At 40.2% G+C, this 22,149-nt stretch overlaps 1 protein-coding gene across 1 annotated transcript; it reads right to left on the reverse strand.

Annotated features, from left to right (window-relative positions):
- Window positions 1–439: 439 nt before the first annotated feature.
- Window positions 440–14,907, reverse strand: LOC110948777 (adhesion G-protein coupled receptor G2). Its single transcript, XM_051937909.1, has 13 exons — window positions 14,871–14,907; window positions 7,191–7,395; window positions 5,993–6,149; window positions 5,194–5,358; window positions 4,919–5,041; window positions 4,514–4,559; window positions 4,320–4,423; window positions 4,087–4,211; window positions 2,582–2,953; window positions 2,201–2,484; window positions 1,281–1,382; window positions 970–1,131; window positions 440–780 (listed from the first exon to the last, which is right to left on the reverse strand). The coding sequence occupies exons 1-13, from the start codon at window positions 14,905–14,907 to the stop codon at window positions 677–679; spliced, it is 1,986 nt and encodes a 661-aa protein (XP_051793869.1). The 3' UTR covers window positions 440–676.
- Between the last annotated feature and the right edge of the window lie 7,242 nt (window positions 14,908–22,149).

Raw genomic sequence — 22,149 nt, forward strand, 5'->3', positions numbered from 1 at the left:
TAACATGCTGGTCTGGGGCTGCTCAGCGGCGTAGAGGTTAGCACTTTCACCTTGCAGCAAGAAGATCACTGGTTTGAATCCCGGGGTGGGCCTGGGATCTTTCTGCATGGAGTTTGCATGTTCTCCCTGTGCATGCGTGGGTTTCCTCCGGGTACTCTGGCTTCCTCCCACAGGCCAAGAAAACATGCTGAGGTTAATTGATAACTCTAAATTGCCCGTAGGTGCGAGTGTGATTGTTCATCTATGTATGTAGCCCTGTGACAGACTGGCGACCTGTCCAGGGTGTCCCCTGCCTTCGCCCGAGTCAGCTGGGATAGACTCCAGCACCCCCCGCGACCCTAGTGAGGATAAAGCGGTATATAGGATGGATGGATGCTGGTCTGGACTTTCACCAGTCATTTGGCTTGTTAAACATCAGTGCAAGCAATTTACTTTTGGCGTATAAAAACCTATAAAGATAACATCTCTGTACAAAGAAGGAAGCCTGTACAGGTCCACTGTAAAGACACAATGAATACAAGGATAAAGGTAGAATATTAAAAAAAATCAAGTTTATTGTACAACATTTAGCTAGTACAGTACATCCTACAGGCTCATAGAGGATACATAAATTACTTGAGTTATTGTACAAGTATTTACAAATGGGTGCCAGAAAACATACTGTGCTGTTTTTGGGTCAGGATGGTTGTGAGTTTCTGTACTGGCTGTTGATCTCGTTGAGGACCACGTCCATGCTGGGATGCTCATCTCGTGTGATTGCTCTGTCGTCAAACGGGCTCCCTGTTGCACAGAACTACTGTTACTACTCATATTGATAAGATCTGTGGCAAACTATCTTTAACAACTGATATTTCTAAAAGTGCTGCTGCAAAAAGAAACTGTGGGCAGATGGTTAAATCACTCATAATGTGACTTAACATCACTGTCGGGGGGTTCTGACAATCACAGTCTCAAAATGTTTTCACTCACCCGTGCCGTTAGTCGGCTCTGAAGACTCGCTGAAAAGGAAAGTGGAGGAGCTGGTTGAGTTGTTGTAGTTGTTGGAATTGGAGGAATTTGAGGAATGAAGAGATGTTAGTTTGGTCACAGATGATTTCTTCGCAGTCTTCTGTGTTGCAGTGCGACTCCATTCTGTGAAAAGAAGTTCAAAACAAAGGTTAAAATGTCGTTAATTCATTTCGACCATTCATTGAATCTTTCACTTTGAAGCAGTAGTGCATGAATTTTAATCCTATAGGTTTCTTGCCAGACTACAGTAATGTAAAGTGAACATCTCTAACCTGAGTTCTCTGCTAGTCTCATTTTGCCACAGCAGAGGTAGGTCCTCCACTGCCGCCTCACATTTTCCTTCACTGCACAGTGGAACACGAATATAAAGAAACCTGCAAAACAAACAGTTTTATGATGCCACAGGGATTCTTTTGGACATACAGGAACAGAATAGAGAGAAGAGATGGAAGCCTAAAATTATGTTACTGTTGTGCTTTAACTGCTAAAATCAGGGAACCAGATGATATCAGTAAAATGTGGACAAAATGAAGCCAAGCAGAGAAACTGTTCACTGCAAACATCAGTTACAGTTATGAGTCATTTCCCTCTTTGAACATGAGCAGCTCTACACATATTTTATCATACAATCAGGTATTACTCCTAACATTTCAGGTGGCTTATCATATCTGAAATAAAGTGGTTTAGATAATCTGGCTAAATGTTGGCTCCTTATATTGATTTTTTTTGCTCTCACTGACTTCCTTTCTGTAATGTTAGTGTCACTACAGTAATTCCTTTAGTCCATACAATGTAAACATGCTCAGCTATAATGGGGGTTAAAACCACAGAATAAAAATCACTGAAGTGAAAAAGTCTAGAATTTATTTTAATATATTACTGTTTGGGTTATTTGCCTAAACTAAAATATGGTTTATCGTGAAACTCTCTTAGTCACAGCACGTTTAACATGGTCAAACAATGTTGTTGAACAAAATAATGTGTACATGGCATTTCGAACTACATGTTGTTAATAACCAACAACTTATATAATGCATGTTTGTGACATATATAACTCAACAATAATGTAAGAAATAGTTGGTTTCTATCCCTGATTGAGTTATGTTAACCTGTTTTACACGCTTCTTTTGCCCTGTGATTTTAATCTCAGTTTTTACTGGTCCCACTATTACACCCAAATATGTCGACTCACCTTGTAAGGAGTTAAAGATGGCAAAGAGGTACATGAACGCGAGGTTAACCGGCCCCCAAGCAAAAAAAGCGAAGCCCCAGGTAAGGCCCAGCAGGATGGTTATTCCCGCTATGCTGCGCACATCCTGCAGTGTGGTCCGGTGCTGAACATTGTGAGGGTTCTGCCGTTTTATCCGGCACAGCTGGACCAACACTACGATGAACATGACGAAGTTGAAGAGAAAGATGACGCAGAAATAGGCCACCACTGCCACATAGAAGGCAATGTCATTCTTCAGCCAGCAACTGAGGGAGAGAACAAGGATGGATGAGAAAACAAATGGTTGTTGTAGCTGGTTGGATTTCATGTATCGGCATTTTGAGGTTAGGACAGAAAACTCACAAGTCATCGCTCGTGCCATCAGAAAACCTTCCGTAGGAGACAAGACCATAGTTGTCTTTGTCAATTGCAATGACAATAATGACCACGATCATGGGGACGCCCCAGCCGACCAGCGAGAACTTCAGCATGTAGCGGGATATGTAGCTGTTGAAGACTTTCACCAGAGCCAGGTACATGTGGACGGCCTCCAGTCCCATCCAGGTGAAGGTAACCAGCAGGAAGTAGTGAAGGAACCAGGCAGTGGAAATGCAAAGGCCCACAGAGTCTGGATAGAGAGCCAGCCAGGCATCCACCAGGAAGACCAGGTTCAGCAGCAGCAGGGCCAGGCACAGCTGGATCAGGATTTTAGATGGAATGTCTTTACGAAGCTTCCTGCAGGGTTCAGACAACATGAAAGAAACATCTCAGTGAACAGTACGCTAAAAGTTAAAGTGCTGTAAAAACACATCTGCCTCTTTCTAGTTTGTCTGAATTAGATTTGATCTTTATATTTCATCCTGAACTCTACTGTAGCAGTAATAAATGGCAGTCAGCTAATGACCAGAGTATTTAACTCTTAAAAGAGACTCGAATCCAAGACACTTTAAACCATTAAAAAGTTCATCTATCATGTTTTTGTGGTCAGAAACCAAACAGCTAAATCATAGATGAACATTAAAATGTCAGCAACCACATCAAAGCTGTACCTAAATCCTTGTTCTGCTATATTAAAAACAAAGCCAAACTAAAAAACGGTGTGTCCAAGCAAGATTTAGAAAAGCTTATTGATGCTTTTAATACTTGACTGGACTACTGTAATTCATGCCTTACTGGCTTCCTTAATAAGACCATTAAACATTTGTGACTCATTTAAAACGCCGCTGCTAAAATCCTGATAAATGTCAAGAAGAAAGAACAGAATACTCAGATAATAAGAGCCCTGCACTGGCTTCTGGTAATTATAAATTTTATTTAAGGCTCTACTACAAGTTTCTGAATGGTCTGAGTTCACATCAGACAATAAAATGGTGTTCAGTCATTATGCTGCCAGCTTACATTTGCCCAAATGTCATTATTTTTTAAAAGCAAGACAGTTTATTACCAACTGCTTTTATATAATCCGCACATCTAATCTAAACTGCCAGTACTTTTAGAAAATATGTCTGCACTTTTGTTCACTTTGCTTCATTTTTTGCTATCTTATCGTATGCTTCATATTTGGCATGTTTTTTTCCCTATCTTTTGTCCTTTTTGCCGTATTAGTCAATCAATTTGAATTATTCTGTTAAATAAAGTACTTTATTAAATTTATCTGTACTGTTTTAGATGCATTTAACTTAATTTAATATTATCTTGCTGTATTTTCTATATTATTCTGTGTGCCATATTTTTATACCTTTGCATGTGAAGCATTTTGAAAAAACTTATTTGCTTCCTGCTTACTTGCTTAATTGACAGACAGACAGACAGCAGTGCACACAGGCCCATATTGTATATGGATCGTTTTTGCGGCTCTCAGTTCTTACCCAAATGACAAGTAGGTGAGAAGGGTGACGGACAGGAAGATGGCGGAGATTCCACAGCCGATGTATGTGATGAAGGTGAGGATGGTGGCCTGAACACGACTGGTCAGAGGCTGTCTGGAGAGGTCCTGTAAAAAAACAACAACCCCAAAACAGAGAGAGCTCAGCGGATTTCTGTTATTATTTTTATCAATTATGACAAAAAAGATAGAATAAAAATGTGATTATGTTCTTACCAGAAGGATAGCAAAACTGGTTAAATGATTGCAGCCACAAACAGTCTCATTGTCGGTGCTGTTTTGGACAGAACAGCCATCTGAATTCCAACCACCTGATCCGTCTGCCAGCAGAAAACATAGCTTAAAACACTCTGTCATTGTTTGGTTGTTTGTATTCACTTTAATCTGAGAGACACTGTTAAATAACTTACTATTAAATGTAAAGTCCCAGAAAACGCACGTTGCCACATAGTTTCCCTGCGGTGTGAGAAAAAGACAGCAGTTGACCATTTCTGATTCTACATTGCATTTTTTGTTTCCTTGTTGATAATGACAGCTACTAAAGTGCTCTTTCAGTGTCTGTATTTGAATTGGAGCTGCACACACACAATTTTTGAGTGGTCACGGTTACTGTTCATGCAAACAAGTAACTAAAAGTGTCTTTTTTTTCCAACACACATGAAATATTTGAATAGCGTTGCTGTTTGGTTTGGTTTCTTTGCTCGTGAAGCCCGAGGCCTCACATAGCCCTGCATCAAAGTGCTGCTTTTTAAAATAAAAGTAAATGTATCTAAGGAAGAGCTGGTGCTGAAACCAGTTCATGAAACTGGACTTACTGGAACAGGCTCTGTGTTTCTCAGGCGAATTATCACATCGTCTTGCAGTCCTGAGATTGACAGGTTGCTCACGCTTGCTCCCAGAATCCCACTGTTCAGTCTGCGTTCTCCCAAGGACTGGTCCTGTAGAGACAACATAAGTCGGCTCAAGACAATTTACACTAGGAATTTAAAATTCAACCCATGTGTTTCCTTTAAAGCACCAAATCTGTGATCAAAAAAACACAGACAACCTTCCTATTTTCTTATACTGATGTTAGTTTAAAGGTAAAGACCTGGAACACTGTGCTCTTCTGGTAGAAATTGAACTGGACTCTGGAGACCAGCTGCTGTTCCTCGGGGGTCAGGTTCTGCGTGAGGGAGGGGGGCAGCCTGATGGTGCCCTGAGGGATGGAGGAGTCTGTTTTCACACTCCTCCTCAGCCTGGGAGCCCCGCGGACCTGCGGCACACATAGACAGACAGACTCAGGCATTGCAAGCAGATTTCATCTTCATGTTCAGTTTAAATGGGGCACCTGACATCTGTCTGCCTGCTGTAGCAGAGCTGCCTCAGGTCAACTCATTTCCTCTTCAAAACAGCATTACGTGTACAATGTCAAAAGTAATCCAGGGATGTACCTAAAAATCATGCTGAAACTCATGTTATTGTGAGAAAAGGAAGTGGGCTGGAAGCCAAAAATTTTTTGACCTACTGACCTTGCTGCATAGTTTGACAGATTACAAGACTAACTGCGTATTGCAAACACCCGAAAAACCTGTTTAATAGAAAGTCAAGATAAAGTACAAAAACTCACTAGTGGTGCAGAAATTTGGAGCAACAAATTAAACAACAATACTTGAGTTACTATAGTTACTGTCCACTACTGTTTAGCATCAGTGTGTTTATCTAAAACATGCCATTCATCCCAACTGTTAAGGCTTTCAAACTATTCAACTAAACAGCTCTAACACAGATATGCTAATGTGAAATAGATCTAAAATAACTTGTTGCGTATCTTAAAGGCTTTTGTAGCCAGCACTGACACACACAGCACGAGAAAATACTCATTTAAAACTGCAGTCTTCATGTTGTACCTGTACATTTGTTGGGTCTGAGATGGAAAAAAACGTTTCCTGAAAGTTATCGCCATCTGCTGGTTTCACAGAAAGAGCCACGGCCGGGGACAGCAGAGTCTCAGCATTTTCTCCCAAGACCAGCTTTAAACCCACTGTATCAACAACCCCTATAATCCTAACGAAAAAGGAAAGTAATTAGTATTTTCAAATAATTATCAAAGTAATATTTATTTTGCAATCTTAGCTACATCAGTATTTCCCAACCACTGGACTGTACAAGGCTTTAGAGTACAGTATTTCTACCAGGCTAATGTGATAGAGTGTGAAAAGCTGAATAATTTGATTGATTTTATTAATTTTTGGTGTAACTGACTTGAACTTGGCACAGTCTCTGCAGCATTTAACACTCATGCTGTCTTCATTTATGGACACCCAAAAAAAATATAGTTTCTTTTTCTGAAAAAAAAAATCCAAAAATTCTGCCAAAAAAATTCCCAAATTTCTGAAAATTTGCAAAATCTTCAGGAAGAAAATTCCAATAATTCCTTAAAAGTTACCCTTAAAAGTTTTATTTTTAAAAAAAATCCCCCAAATTTGGCAAGAAAATTCTTGTAAATATTTTTTAAAAATGAGTAAAAATCTTCCAAAAAAATCCTGAAAATACCTAAAGTGATTACATATACATCAGTATATCTTCTATTTTCTTTAAGAACATTCACACAAAAAAATCAACCAAAATCCAGCGAATTTCGCTGGATTTTGGTTGATTTTTTTGTGAAAGTTCTTAAGAAACATTTTAACATTTTTTTTTTCCATCAAAAAATGTTCAAAGATTTCCCAAAAATGTTAAAAATGTGGACATCAGAAGTTTCACTGTGAAAATATATACTTTTTCCCACATTTTCAAATTTTAAAAAGGGTCAATTTTGACCTGCAGGACAACATGAGTGTTTAACCGTGCATAAAATCAAGCCTGAATCTTAGAGAAACATACAGGCAAAGTCATACGACCCCCTAAGTAACTTCATTTTTCTGTTCATGTAGCAGTCAGCATGTTGACAACAGTGTGCTCCAGTTATGTTTGTATTTTGTGCCCCCAAGTGTGACAGTCTGCAAAAATATACCTGAAATATAAAAAGATTTGAATGCAAATTGCCTAAATCATTCACAATATAGTCCAATAATTTGGAGATTAGCATATATGGTTCTCTGTAACCTGTTGGAGGAGCTTGACAGCGTCTCTGGTGAAGCATCCAGCAGATTACTGACGATGTTGACGGAGGTGTTTCCCAGCGACAGGCTCACAGTTGGACCCGACAAAAGGTCCTCCAGCTGAGACACCAGCTGATCCACCTGACTGGAGTTCAGCTGGGACACGTTTCTGGTCAGCTCCAGCAGGGCGTTGGCTTGGCCTTCAGCGTCTGTCAACACAATGTAGAGTTATACTGCAGTGATGCTATGGTATTATACACGCTGCAACACAGTGCTGAGAGCAGAACACACCTGTCTCAGTGGTTGTTGGACTTTCTGATGGGGTCACGGAAGTAGAATTATTTGTGGTATTCAGCGGGGATGAAGTCGTATTGGCAGACAGTGTGGTGTTGTTTGGTTGTGTGGTTGTCACATTAGGGCTGACTGTGGTGAACCCAACCGGGACAACACACTGTTGCTGCAGCAGCACAATGACACTTTTTCCATTTTCACTGTAAAGAAAAATAAGACAAATTAGGCTCTTGAGTGAAAGTATTTGTTGAATTTTTGCATCAGGCCCTGAAGAATTTACAGGCATTATCAGGTTTAGTGAGTCTGCAAGTTTAGTTGTGCAGAGGGTGATGTGAAAGGAAGATCATACAAACCAAAGGAAGCTGTTACTCGCTTGGATTTCTGTACAAAAGTTAGCAGGTTTTAGGTTAACGGCCATCAATGAACCGTTGAACTGGGATTGCAGCAGATCGTCGCCGGCTTCTAAATCTCCACAAATCGCTGCATGAAATATGAAACAAAACGTTGTCGTTATACAGAACACAGTTGCAGTTATTCCTTGACTGTATGAACAGAATAACTTGTTTTTCTGTGGATAATGCGCACACACCTGCTCGGATCACTTGCCCATTAAAACGGATTTGTTGCTCAGACTGAAGCACATTCTTCACAGCTGTTGCCACCAAGCAGATAGGAACTTCATGGGCAAATCTTAAAATCACCCAGCAGCCCAGAGCGCTGGAAATAAAAGATCAAAAGTGCGCAGATTCCAATCAGTATGAGATGTACCAGTAAACAGAAATGCTGTTCCCAGAAAATTACTGAGATAACACGATATAATAGGATTAGACTCACTTTTGTGCTGTGACTCCACACAAAACAGTGAGATTCTGGGGAGAAATTTCCATTTTAGTGATAATAGTAGGAAAATATTTAATTGAATTATTTTTTTTTGCCTTTATTTGATAAAAGAATAAAGAGACACAGGAAATTGTTCAGTATCTGGTTACCTTGTATTCAGATGTAATGATAGCCAGTGGACATGGGCTGCAAAGGGAAATTCCAAAGATTGTGATTTAGCTTTAATTTTAATAAACTGTATTTACTGATATGAAATGGGATTCTGTATGTTTTCAGAAGACAAACTTACTCTTCACTTGGCGGGCAAAGTGATGCTTGTTTCACCTCAGAAATCTGTGAGATTTAAAAAGAGTTTCATGCAACAAGAACTGACTTATGCAGTTTAATGTGCTATCAGTGCTTAAACATAAATGTATGTATTTTCTATGTGTGAACAGTGAAGTTACCACAGAGGAGACATATGAAGAGGTGATGTTGGGACCTCGTATTGAAATGTCAAAACCGTAGTATGCATCTGAAATCAAAGAAGCAAAATTAAGCTTTGAGAAAAAGTTAGAAAAATCTTTCAGACATGATAAATTAGATAAAGAAAATGGAGGGTTTGATAAGTGATGAAACACTAACCGGATCCGTTGCAGTAAGCAGAGCAGCTGGAGTTGTTGCCTGAAACAAAGCAAAGAAAGCAAGTCTGTTTACAGTATTTAAACATCGGTGTGACCAGAATGGCACATGTTCCCACTCTGCAACCCACAGAACCCACAGAATTCACTGCCATCATCCCCAGAGGTACTGTGCCCATGAACCACTGGGTCAGAGGAGTTTTAGCAGCATAAAGGAGACCAACTAAATTAAACAGGTGGACATAATGTTTTGCCTGATCAGTATAAATGTACACTTAAACTGAGTAAGAGAAACAACAGAATCAGTCCACATGTATGATCCAGTCCTTTCTGGATGCACCACACTGTAACTGGTAATAGCTTTTTTTTAGGCTTCTATTGGTCAACATGGTTTTAGAGATTGGTTTATATCACTGCCTGCTGTGTGCTCTTGACTATGATTAATTGTGTTTTAACGTGGACTTGGCCTCAGTAACAACAGAGCTTAATCAGCAGGACAGACTACATGTTTACTTCAGACAAGCTGATGCGTTTTGGACGTTCTGGATCATTTTAAATTCCATCTAAGACACATCAGCATGTGGTAAAAAGTTTAAAAGACAAATACCTCCATGACTTTGTGCACTTTCAGTATGTTTTAATGAAAAGTTCTAAGCTCACCACAGGTAGTTGTGTTGCTTTGTGGAGCCACATATGCAGCTTCAGACTCTGTGCTGTTGAAAGATAAAAGACACGTATGATTAAAAGAGGGAAAAATAATATTAATCCCAATAACCTAATACACATTCTTTTAAACGCTGATTCAATTTTTGAGTTCAGGAAGCTCAAACATCTTACCATAATGTACTGCCCAGGCCATAATAGATGCAACTGTTCACCTCTTCTTGGTCGCTGTCGCACTCATTTTGAAGCTGATCTGATCAGTGACACAGAGGATTGATTGCAGTATGTGAACTTATTAGGTAGGTGACTGTGTGTTTTAGAGCATGCAACACTTACTCAGTTTATCGATCCTGTTTCCCACCACGCGGATGTCAGTGGAGTTTTTACTGGCCTTGCAGAGAGTACGAAGGATGCAACATGGACGAACGCTCCGACTCAGCCGCAGCGTCACAGAACATGTGGTGTTTCTGAAGCATAAGATCAGTGTCAACAAGCAGACTGAGATACAGTTCTTCACACTAATGAAAAGTGTTATTTCACTTACATTATTGCAGTTTTTGTGTTGCATGACACTTCCATTCCCTGTTGAAACACAAATCAGGGTGGATTTACGCAACCTTTATATTCATCGACTCAGACTGAGAGCTACGCTGAATTGTTAACTTACTTGAAACAGGCTGGTATTTCTGATCCCACTGAAAAGTAAATTGAGACAACACTGGCATTACTGAGTCATTTTACATGCTTCATGACTCATCTCAGATTGTGTAACTGTTTCTCTACTGTTACTAATGCCACAGATAAGCCTTCCATTAGTTGAATGGGAAAGTAAAACAAGTATTGTCTCGTTAAGGAAGATTTTTATGGAAAGAAAGGAAGCTCTGTGCACCATCTTCTCTTAACCACTACCAATGGCTGCAGTTCAACAAAGACAGTCTCATCTTTAACTCTAATACTACCAGCACATTCAACACAAAAGGACCACCGAATGAGATACCCAAGAATTAACTACTGTTAGATACAACCATCATAGCAAAATTGAACCTTTTCTCTTCATTATTCATTATCAATTCTGCAATTAATTCTATTTGGAAAAATACAAATGAAGCTCATTCTTTTTCTGGGAATTTACACTTCATTTGAACATAGTTTAAAACAAAAATAGATGCTTTTCTTTTATAGTGTGCGATGGTTTAAATTAGGGTCTATGGCAAACACAAACTAAGTGAACAGTTCCATTATTTAAAATTGCATTGGTGGAAACAGGTGTTTTTGAATGACCCCAATACATTTTTCAAAAAGCGCTAATTAAAAGTGAAACACAAAAGTCATGAAAAATTCAGATGACAGCATAAAGCACCTGTGAGATTTGACAAATAGTAAATCTCTGGTGCCAGTGGGAGTAAGGTTAATCTTAAATCTAATCATTTTCATAGGAAGAAATTGTCCCTATTGTGTGAATTTGGGTGGAATCTGTCACTAACAAATTATAACAATTGAAGTTTACTTCCTGATTTTGTTCATTATTACAGGAGTACAACTGCAACAATAATATAACAGAAGATGCTGCAAAAACATTTTTCATTTGTATTCAGCATTTTCTCCTCCTAGAAAATTACCCATCCTTTAAGTCAGTAATCCATTCACTCATCCACTCATTTCATAGAAATCATTGCACTGGTACCTGCTTTGTGTCATACTGCCACTGACTTCACGGACTACACGCGGCCTGTTTGTATTCACTGGTGGTGCAGGTCGTGGTGGTTGTGCTGGTTGTGGTCGTGGATTGTTGATCTCAGTTGTCGGTGGAGTCATCATGGTGACGGGTGGTGCAGGTGCTGTGGCGATGACATTTGTTGTAGCTGTAGTTGCACTGGTGCTTTGTGGCGTTGTTGTTGTAGCTGTAGTTGCACTGGTACTTTGTGGTGTTGTTGTTGAAGCTGTAGTTGCACTAGTGCTTTGTGATGTTGCAGGTGTAGTTGCACTGGTGCTTTGTGACGTTGTTGTTGGTGTAGTTGCACTCGTACTTTGTGATGTTGTTGCAGGTGTAGTTGCACTGGTGCTTTGTGACGTTGTTGTTGGTGTAGTTGCACTGGTGCTTTGTGACGTGGTTGCAGCTGTAGTTGCACTGGTGCTTTGTGGCATTGTTGTTGGTGTAGTTGCACTGGTGCTTTGTGACGTGGTTGCAGCTGTAGTTGCACTGGTGCTTTGTGACGTGGTTGCAGCTGTAGTTGCACTGGTGCTTTGTGACGTGGTTGCAGCTGTAGTTGCACTGGTGCTTTGTGACGGGGTTGCAGCTGTAGTTGCACTGGTGCTTTGTGACGTGGTTGCAGCTGTAGTTGCACTGGTGCTTTGTGATGGGGTTGCAGCTGTAGTTGCACTGGTACTTTGTGGCACTGTAGAAGTTACAACTGTAATTGTGGTGCTGCCTTCTAACGTTGTTGATACAGCTGCAGTCGTGCTGTAGGTTTGTAGCATTGTAGTTGTAACAGCTGTTTGCAGTGTTGTTGTTGTCACCGTTGCAGGTGTCGTCTCATTCAAGGTGCTCGCAGGCGTAGCTTGCGGAGAGGTGGGTGTGGCTGTTGTTCCGTCAGGGTTTGGTGACGCACAGTTCTCCAGCGTGTTTTGAAACACCTGGTCAAGCTGAAAGAAAAATAAAACATGATGCTCATAAAATGAACTCACAGAATCTAACCATACATCTGGTATGTTAATAAGTAATTTTTTTTATTAAAAAAAGCTTCCCTACGTACCCAGACAATAACTTCTGTCTCATTCTTCGTCTGTCCAGTGACATTCACAGTGATGTCAATAAAGTAGTATACTGCCATTTCGAAGGAAGGGAGGTTGTAGAAATAGTTAATTCATGCCAGCAGCTAGTGATGCAGGCTTAGATTTGCCAGGGATTTGAATGATTTCGTTAAGTTTCGTTTACCTGAGGTTTGTGCAAGTGTTGTAGGAACAGGAAGAGTGGAAGGAGCAACAGAGGTCTGGCAGCGAGCTTGACCTGATTTGGAAAAAAAAAAGAGCTACCAATCTGAGTGTATGATGGAGCCATGCACTGGTAGTGTATGTTACACGCTAAACATCATGGCAAAGTTATCAGACATTGTTATGGAATAGTTTCAGTGTACACATTTGAATTTAGGCCTATGATTTTGTTACTGAATATAAAAAATAAATAAGAAGTATAGAAAACAAGAATACATCATGGAACACTTATAGAAATTTTCTTTAGAATAAGCTGTGAATATCATTTATATGTGGTTACTGCCCATAGTTGTTGAAATACACTTTTATTTCCTCAGTTTGTTAATGGATATTTCTCTAGAACAGACATGGACAAACTACGGCCCCCGGGCCACATACGGCCCGTTGAGCTTTTCAATCAATAATTTTGTCAATATTAGAACTGACGAAATTACAGTAAAGACCACATTCATTTGGCCTTCCCCTGCAGTACCCGATGTTTCTGTTGTCCCCACTAGATGGCGCACTCCAGACACAAGTGACCTTTGTTGGTTTATTAACCACGCCTGACGTACCTCAGTGGGGTTACTGCATTCGCTTCGGTATCTGGCTGGCTGGGTAAGTATGTATGTATGTATGTGTGTATGTCCGGTCAGATATCTCTGCAAGTGCTGAAGTCAGGATAATCAAACTTGGCACTGAAGATCAGTCTAAGGTCCCCTGCTCAGTTGTGGAGTTAGAGGTCAGCAGATCAAGTAGGAAGGGATATACATAGGATGATCAAAATTGATACAAAGTATTATGCATGGCAGGGTTTTCGCCAGGGCTGAGTTTTCGCCAGTAGAGGGCGTGGTTCTGCCCTCTACTGAGGGCTCGTCCAGTTTTCTCTTCTTCTACTGTGCAGCTGCATTGAGCCCTGCCGTAAGAATGAGTGGACCAAAGAAAATAAAAGTCGACAGTGAGCGTCGACTGTTTCAGAAGGCGTGGACGACTAAATATTTTTTCGCTGAAGGCCGTTCAAAGGCTGTATGTTTTATTTGCAATGAAACTGTTGCGGTTTTTAAAGAATACAATATCAGCCGGCACTTTTCCACGAAGCATGCTAACTACGCTAGCAACCAGTCAGCGCAAGAACGGACAGCTACGGCTCAGAGGCTGGCAGCCTGTTTACAGACTCAGATAAATATGTTTTTTCTGCAAACTACGATTCAAGAGTCAAGCACGAAGGCAAGTTATTTGCTAGCATTCAAAATAGCAAAGGCTAGCAAGCCTTTCTCCGACGGGGAGTTTTTGAAAGAATGCATGGTAGAGACAGCAGGTCTCCTGTGTCCAGAGAGAAAAAACTAATTTGAAAAAAATAGTTTATCAGCAGGACAGTTACTGGCCGTGTTGAACTAATCGACGAAGACTTAGCCAGCTCACTGAATGAAAAAGCGGAGTCCTTCAAGCTATATTCATTAGTACTGGACAAAAGTAATGGCATAAAAGACACTGCTCAGCTTTTAATTTTCATTAGAGGGATTAATGAACATTTTGAGACCACGGAGGAATTTTTGACCATGAATCCATGAAGGGAAAACACGTGGAGAGGACTGTAGGACAGGGTGTCTGGATCATTCAGAGGATGAAGCTGCCGTGGTAGAAACTCGCCAATGTCACCACGGATGGATCACCAAACTCGACAGGAAAAAACGTCGGGCTGTTGAAAAGAATCCAGGATAAGGTGAAGGAGGAAAAGCCTGAGCTGGATGTGATTTTCCTACACTGCATAATCCACCAGGAAGCGTTCTGCAAGTCTGTTTTGCATCTTGATCATGTCGTGAAGCCAGTTGTAAAACTCGTTAACTTTATACATTGAGAGGGCTTCAGCATCGTCAGTTCATGAAGTTTCTAGAAGAAACTGATGCTGATCACCAGGGCTTGCTTTACCGCTCTCATGTCCACTGGTTAAGTTTGGGAAAAGTATGTCAGCGAGTGTGGGAGCTCAAAGGCGAGATGAGCTCATTTTTGGAGTTAATCGGGAAAACCGATGATTTTCCTGAGCTGTGCCACAGAGATTGGCTGTGATTTTGCTTTTGCCATGGACATACTGACACACATGAATGAGCTGGATGTGAAGCTGCAAGGGAAAGATCAATTTTTGCACGAATTGTAAACAAATGTGACAGCCTTCAAAGCCAAACTGACTTTATTCTCAAGACAAATGTCAAAAAAATCCTTCGCTCATTTCCCTACACTGGTGACGCTGACAGAGTCCAGTGGACATGTGATGAAATATAAGGAATCACTAGAAGACCTACACGGAGAATTCTGCCGTCGGTTCTCAGCTGGTATCATGTCCCTTGTTACAAGACCCAGAAACAGCACCTCAGGAGTTGCAGTTGGAACTGATCGATCTTCAAAGTGACTCGGTCTTAAAGGAGAAGTTCAGCTCCCTTAAACTGAATGACTTTTACGCTTCACTAAGTGAAGTCAAGTTTCCAAACATTGGGAAGATGGCACAGAGGATGCTGGTGTTGTTTGGATCTACCTACGTGTGTGAGCAGACGTTTAGCGTGATGAACATCCACAAAGCACAGCACAGATCCCAGTTAACTGATGAACACCTCAGATCCATCCTGAGAATTGCCACAACCAGACTGACACCAGACTTTGATGCACTGGCAGAAAAGGGTGACCAACAACACTGTTCCCACTGAAACTGACTGTGAGTATTCTTTACTTTGTCAGTATTGTCTTTAACATGTAATTCCTATTAGTTTGCACAATCTCCAAGCATCTGATGCTGGTCTGGCCCGTCTGTCTTATTTCAAAAGTCAATGTGGCCCCTGAGCCAAAAAGTTTGCCCACCCCTGCTCTAGACCCAACTGAGTTCAGTTTACCATCATGAGATTTTGACCATTTTCTATTTCCTCTTAAACTTAGCTCTTGATTAATAACATTCATCTCATGTCAGTTCAACCCCAGTGTGAGATCTCAGAATCTTCATTTTGTTGTCTTTGTTTATGGTCACCTCTTGAACGAACACTAAAACCCAAAGGAAAACTTGAATGGCTTAAAAAAGTCTCACTTTAAAGATTTACATATGAATCTGAGTTAGCCATTAATTTGTCCCAAATTTCACTGATAAATAAAAAAACGTCGGTATGTATGTAGGCGTGTCTGTACTTTGCATAACTCAACAACCATACATTGGATTGTCTTTAAACTTGATGGGCGTCATGTTATGGACCCAAGAAGTTCTGCGAACAGTTTTCAGTCATTTGTAAGAACAATGGCTGTGTTGGGGGGTCTCTTTTTAGAGTATAACCACAGACTGGGGTTCATATGAAACTGTCGGGGAGGATCTTAATATGACGGTGCATTACCACTGACTAAATGTAGATTATAACGTTCAGAACATACTTTTAATTTTCCTTTTCAGTGTACATATGTTTGGAAGGAAGTTTTATTCATTTTTACCAAATGTAAAATACAGATTTTGTGTATTAGGATTGCTTCTCTAGTTGGCACGGTGGAACAGTGGTTAGCATCGTCGTGTCACAGCAATGACCTTCTGGGACTGAATCTATTGGTTAGCAGGGGCCTTTAAATATGGTGTTTGTGTGTTTAACCTGTGTGACATGAATGCTCGGTTAATTGGTGATTCTAAAATGCCTTGTGAGTTTGAGTGTAAACTTGCAGATTCGTCTCTCACACAGCGTCATCCAGGATTTTATCTTTTTTTAAAGCAGAAAATGATGAGCACTTGAAAATGAGCTCCTGCTTTTCTTATGCTTTTCTTGTGATTGTCCCATTATTCTCAGGACAGGAAAGAATGATATGTACATATTTGTCCTAGTCTAGCTGTGCTAGACCCAGCTCTGAAGACGCAAGGGTCTAGTTACCCTCGGCAGGGAGGGAGGCAGGCTAAAAGGTTGTCTTTCAAATCACTCTGCAGCAATCGGGTAGGTATACAACCAATCAGCGCAAGGAATACGCTGACGTAGTTCCTAGAGCGCCGGAAATCAGAGAATGCGGTAGTTCGATGAAGCCTTATTTATACAGTCAATGGGTGAAGCTCAAGTATATTACAGACATGTTAACAGAAGGATGATTCGGAGTCGGTGCTAATGGAGCTCAACGACTGTTGTCGTTTTTGTTGTCGACCCTGGCAGAGAATTAAATTCGTTGCCGTGGGTTGTCTAGTGCGGCTAGGCTACTTGTTTCCAGTTGTTTCTGTCAGAATCGTCACGCCTCTGTCGTCACTTAGTTACGCCCGCCTTCTGACTCTACACTTCATGGTGATTCGTCAGCCAGTTTTAGGAGCATCCAGCCTCGAGACTTACCAAGGGTAACTAGACCCTTGCGCCTTCAGAGCTGGGTCTAGCGCGGCTAGGCTATATTTGTCCTAGAGGCAGTTTAACCTGTAATATCCAAATACAACATTGATTTATTTCTGATAAGACAAACAAAAGACTCTTGTGAGGATCACATTTTTTCTGGGCTTCCTCTTTCTTGTATTTTCCATCTTCCTCTGTTCAACAACTACAGAATTGTGACATTTTGTGCAACAAGTAAACAGACAACAGACTAGACCAACAGGTTACAGTATGAATTAGAAAGGAATTTGACTTGTTCATGGGTGTTTGCATGCCAGACATTGCTGTTTATAAGTAGTGGAGCAGAGTTGTCCTTCCAGATAACATGAGTTGACAGACGCCTCTGTTCCATTGTCTGCCAGCAACCTTTTTTCAATTCTATGTGTCATAGTTGATGTCAAGTCATACCTGCCAGGAAGGCGAGAAGCAGGAGTATCTGTAAGTAGTGTAGACATGTAACACGAGGGCCAGGCCTGTTCACTCTGTAACACAACAAATAGAATCACAGACGTGCTTTTTGAAATGTTCAGTGAGGTGTAAACGAGGGGTTAAAGCTTCTTTCTCTTGACATCTGGTGCATTTGTCAGAAGGAAGGGTCAGAATGAGTCACACCAGAAACTTCCCACACTAATTGTCAATGTGTCTTTGGATCACACCCATGCTAATAAATGCTGAAACGTTTTAAATGTTTTATCTTTACTTCTGATAATTTAGCTGTACATGTCCAGCACACGTGAGTCGTGCCAAATCAAACACTTGTTAAAGTACAAGCTAACAGAGCAAACACATTTATCATCTCTTTAGGAAAGTGCAAATAGTAATATATAGAGTTGTTAATACTCTGTTGTATGGACGCATATTAGTTCCTATGAACAAATGGTAAATGTTTTCCAGGGCCAGAGCTTTTCAGAGCAGTTTACATGAGTTATGAGCTGTGCTGTTATCATGCAGTGAAGTAGGAGTAATGTGATTGTTGAAGATTGCTTTTAGAATTTACTAAACTCAGCAGCCTACATATACACACACACACACACACACACACACATATATATATATATATATATATATATATATATATATATATATATATATATGTATGTACATTTAAAAAGCAACATAGATATAATATAACTATTTTGCCTTTTTTTGGTTTTAACTTTGCGTGGTGTGAATATGAGCATTTTGCTAATTTCTACTAAATACAAAATTTATTTCCAAATCATTTTAGACCAGCCTAAAAACATAAGTCAACTTGAACCATTTTAACTTAAAACTCTCTTGAATTCTGTAGTTTGAGAAAATACACAAAGTGTAAATTTGCTGCGTGTCTTTGTTAAATTACCTTGCAGCTAGAAGAGCTGTAACTACAAGCAGCCTCACAGGTTTTCTACAGCTGATACTGTAAGTTCTCACTGTTAAACTCTTTTATCTCAGAAAATGTTAACTAAAAGCAGGTCTCTCTGTAACTGCTGTCTATGTGATGAGATGCTCTTGAGGTTTTTGCGCTTATTTTCTCAAGTTAAGTTCATTTAACTAGTTTTACACTTTGACATCTCCTATGACGTCTTTAAACAAATTCATCAACTTAGGTGTAGTTAAGTCACATTTTAACGCAGCAAAGGAACTTGTTTATGTTATTTACATTTATCGCTATCATATCCCGTCATCATATGTCTAAGCTGAATGACATTATAATGATTTTCTGTATAAATTGTACTTAAAAAGCACAATGTAGAACGTGAAAGAAAATTCTACAAATGAGAAGGTGGAAAAGTTCAGTTTGTAAACATTGAGATATGCATCACCAGTGCATTTACATGGACTGCTTCCTGTTAGAAAACTTCTCTACAGCATTTTAATATGATCTGAACATCACTGAACCACTGTCTCATTGGCAGTGAAACAGGCGTATCTTCTTCTTCTTTACTTATCTTAAAACTGCATTAAACTTTGCCATATTAAACTGTGCATTTTTTTAAACACAACCTAAAAATCACTAAACAAATAACCAAAAGTAAGATAATGTTATAAAAAATGAGGAATAAAGTGACTTGAATTCAGATCAGAGGTTTACAATTCTATAAAGGAAGTGCTCTCCATGTAAACATGTGCATGGTCAATGAACAAGTTCAATAATCTAGCAGTGAATAGTCCAAATGAAGGAGAAGGAGACCCCACCACCACCACTGTCTTTACCTGGCAGAGGGAGCAAACATGTGCCAACATGAAACTTTGTCTGAACAATCTCCGGGAGCTTTCATGACTTTGTCTTCATTTTCAGGCAGCATCACTTCTCCTGAGTTAAAATCCAAATGAAACTTAACTACAAACATTACATAACATGACTAGAACAAAGCAAGTGCTATTGGCTGTGTGCTGTGCAGGTTCACCGTGACTTTCTCATGGAGAATCAATAGCTGACACATGTGGCACGCCCCTGAGACGTCAACCTGAACAGGTGGACGTCACACATATTCACTTAAGTTCATGCGTGTGTCAGTCAGCATTTTCCCAACACCTGAAGAGAAAACTGTTGGACTTCATGCAAGATACGAAAAGATCTATTGTTCATGAGCCTAAAAATGTATTACACTCCTCTAACGTCTGTGTAGGTTCTGACAAGGGCAGAGATTTAAGTGTTTCTATTTGTGTTTGGCTGTACAGGTGCGCCTCAGGGCGTGTCCTCCCAACCACCCGAGTGTTCACAGTCACAGACATGACTGAAACAAGTGTTTCCAGGGCAACGCTACAGAGCTCAAAGAGTTGTCATTGAAACATTTACTGAAGAAGTCACGCACCATTATACGTGTGTCATGTTATGCACCTGCTTGTCTGGCCTGGGAATGGAGAGATACATTGTGTGTCACTCATATTAACACACATTTACTTCCTGCGTTGTTGTTAACTCTTCAACATGTATTTAAGGCCCTATCGAAATGTAGTCAATACCCTAGAAATGTGGGAATTGCCATTTGTTTATTGGACACTGAGAAAACAACAATCAGGTCAGGCGCTCTGTCAAAAAATGTTCTAATAATAATAACAATAACCTCTTTATTAGTGTCATGAATGGAGGCCAAGGGTCAATCTGAAGTTTTGTAATTGAAGAAACACTAATTGGAAGAAAAGACAAGGCCAGCTCCTTTATGCTAATTAAAAATATAAGCAAGGAATCCAGAATTTCATTATTTAAAAAACCTGGCAACCTCAAGAGCTGTTGTAACTTCTGCATTACAGCAAACTGTTTGTGATGTAAGCATTCAAAATGCAGAAAAAAGAAATGGCTGCAATTCATAATCCTTTCATAAGTGTATTTAATTATACACTGGTGCCAAATGGATCTGACGCTAGGCAGGTATGAACAAGTCAGACAGAAAAATAAAAGCTGTACTTCTCTGTCTGTCCACTAGGAGGACAAAGATAATCACAAAGTCATCTTTTTGCATCTTTCTTTTCATTTCAGCTGAGATTACAGTCAGTGACGTCAGAGCAGATCTTTGAAGCTTTACAGCCTTGAAGTGGATTTTCCAATCTGTCTGAGATATAAAGAGTGATAGTTAAATTGTTTTGATGTCTGCTGTGTAGCCATTGAAATGGATCACTATCATCCTCAAATAGTTGTTTGGGCCTGAAGAAACCCGGGCGTCTTCAGCGCTGAGCTGTTGTTTTCCATGTAACGCTCCTTCCATCCACCAGATGTTCTCAGTTTTCATTCTGTCCACCACACCCACATCACCTGAGCACAGTTCCTCCATAAACTCCCCCCTTCCCTTTCTCCTCTTCAGTGCTGTAGTATACATACCTGCTTCCCAGAGACTCTTTTTCCCGTTTTGTCTTTACATTTTCAGCTGAGCAGTTCAGTTTCTTCTGTCCCACCTTTTTAAACCTCTTGCCTGGTTTTGAACTTTGTTTTCCAGCATTCCTGCAGCCTTCCCACCTGCCTGTAAACTCCCGCTGTGTTCATCAGCGGACTCTGACAGCATGAATTGGTCTTTAACCACAATAAACTGTTCCTCCCTTCCTATTCTTAGTCTGCATGTGTGGATATCCCAGTCTGACTGTTAATGGTGCAGCGCGACTTCAACGGTCACACCCGAGATTGACCAAGTAGAATGATTTTTTTATCCCCCGCCGGCCGTAGGCACGGAGGGGGATATTGGCGTGGGCACGTCCGTCCGTCCGTACGTACGTACGTCCACATTTCGTTTCCGGAGCATATCTCAGAAACGGTTTCATTCATATTGTACCCAGGCCATCTCTATATAGTATAGATGTGCTTTTTCAGGTGCATGACCTTGACCTGATTTTCAAGGTCATTGTAAGGCACTTCAAATATTTTTTGATTCTGTTTCTGGAGCATATGTCAGAAACTACCTGAAGTATTTCATGCATATTGCACCCATACCACCTGTGCATAATGTAGATCTGCCTTTTTGGGTGTATGACCTTGACCTGATTTTCAAGGTCATTGTGAGGCACTTCAAATATTTTTTTGTTTCCGGAGCATATCTGAGAAACCAGTTGAAGGTTTTCCTTCAACACACTAAGCCTGTTAGTAATGTAGATGTGCTTTTTCGGGTGCATTGTGAGGCACTTCAAATATTTTTTGATTCTGTTTCTGGAGCATATGTCAGAAACTACCTGAAGGATTTCATGCATATTCCACCAACGCCACCTGTGCATAATGTAGATCTGCCTTTTTTGGTGTATGACCTTGACCTGATTGTTTTTATTATAGTGAAGATGTATCATTTCGTAGGTGTATCGTCCAGTATATATTATTATTTCTTGCACTTAGAGGCACTATATATAAGGCGGGGGATGTTTTAAGCGGAGCGTGTTTATTTTTTTTTTGTGGAGCAGACGGACCTCCTTACTGTTTTTGGTGGTTTATAACAAAGTAAAGTAGGTAGTTTTCTGTCTTTGTGCAGTTTAGTAGCCTGCAAATCCAGGAAACTGGGCAGAATGATGTTGACTATCATATTTACATTAAAAGGTTTTCTTAGTTTAAAATCATTCTGTAGAAAATTTCTTGTGATATTAAGGGTGAGCTGGCAGCCATCTTCACTATATATCACTTTCCCTTTGATGATGGAAAGTTTTCAAAAAAAAAAAAAAAGGAAACTTTTCCAGACAGTGAGGCTGCAGATTGCAACACCTGAATACCTCTTGTCTGACATTTCATGACCGATTCTGTGGAAGACGACTTCCTTCTTCT

This window comes from Acanthochromis polyacanthus, chromosome 17 (assembly GCF_021347895.1).
Source record: "Acanthochromis polyacanthus isolate Apoly-LR-REF ecotype Palm Island chromosome 17, KAUST_Apoly_ChrSc, whole genome shotgun sequence".
NCBI classification, from domain to species: Eukaryota; Metazoa; Chordata; class Actinopteri; family Pomacentridae; genus Acanthochromis; species Acanthochromis polyacanthus.

Excerpts from the sequence above, each read along its gene's own strand:
- LOC110948777 (XM_051937909.1), bottom strand. The coding sequence starts at position 14,907 with ATGATACCAGCTGAGAACCGACGGCAGAATTCTCCGT. Across the intron at positions 6,150-7,190 it reads CTGTCAAGCTCCTCCAACAG|GATTATAGGGGTTGTTGATA; the intron begins GTTACAGAGAAC and ends CTTTTTCGTTAG. Across the intron at positions 1,383-2,200 it reads CATCTTTAACTCCTTACAAG|GTTTCTTTATATTCGTGTTC; the intron begins GTGAGTCGACAT and ends TTTGTTTTGCAG.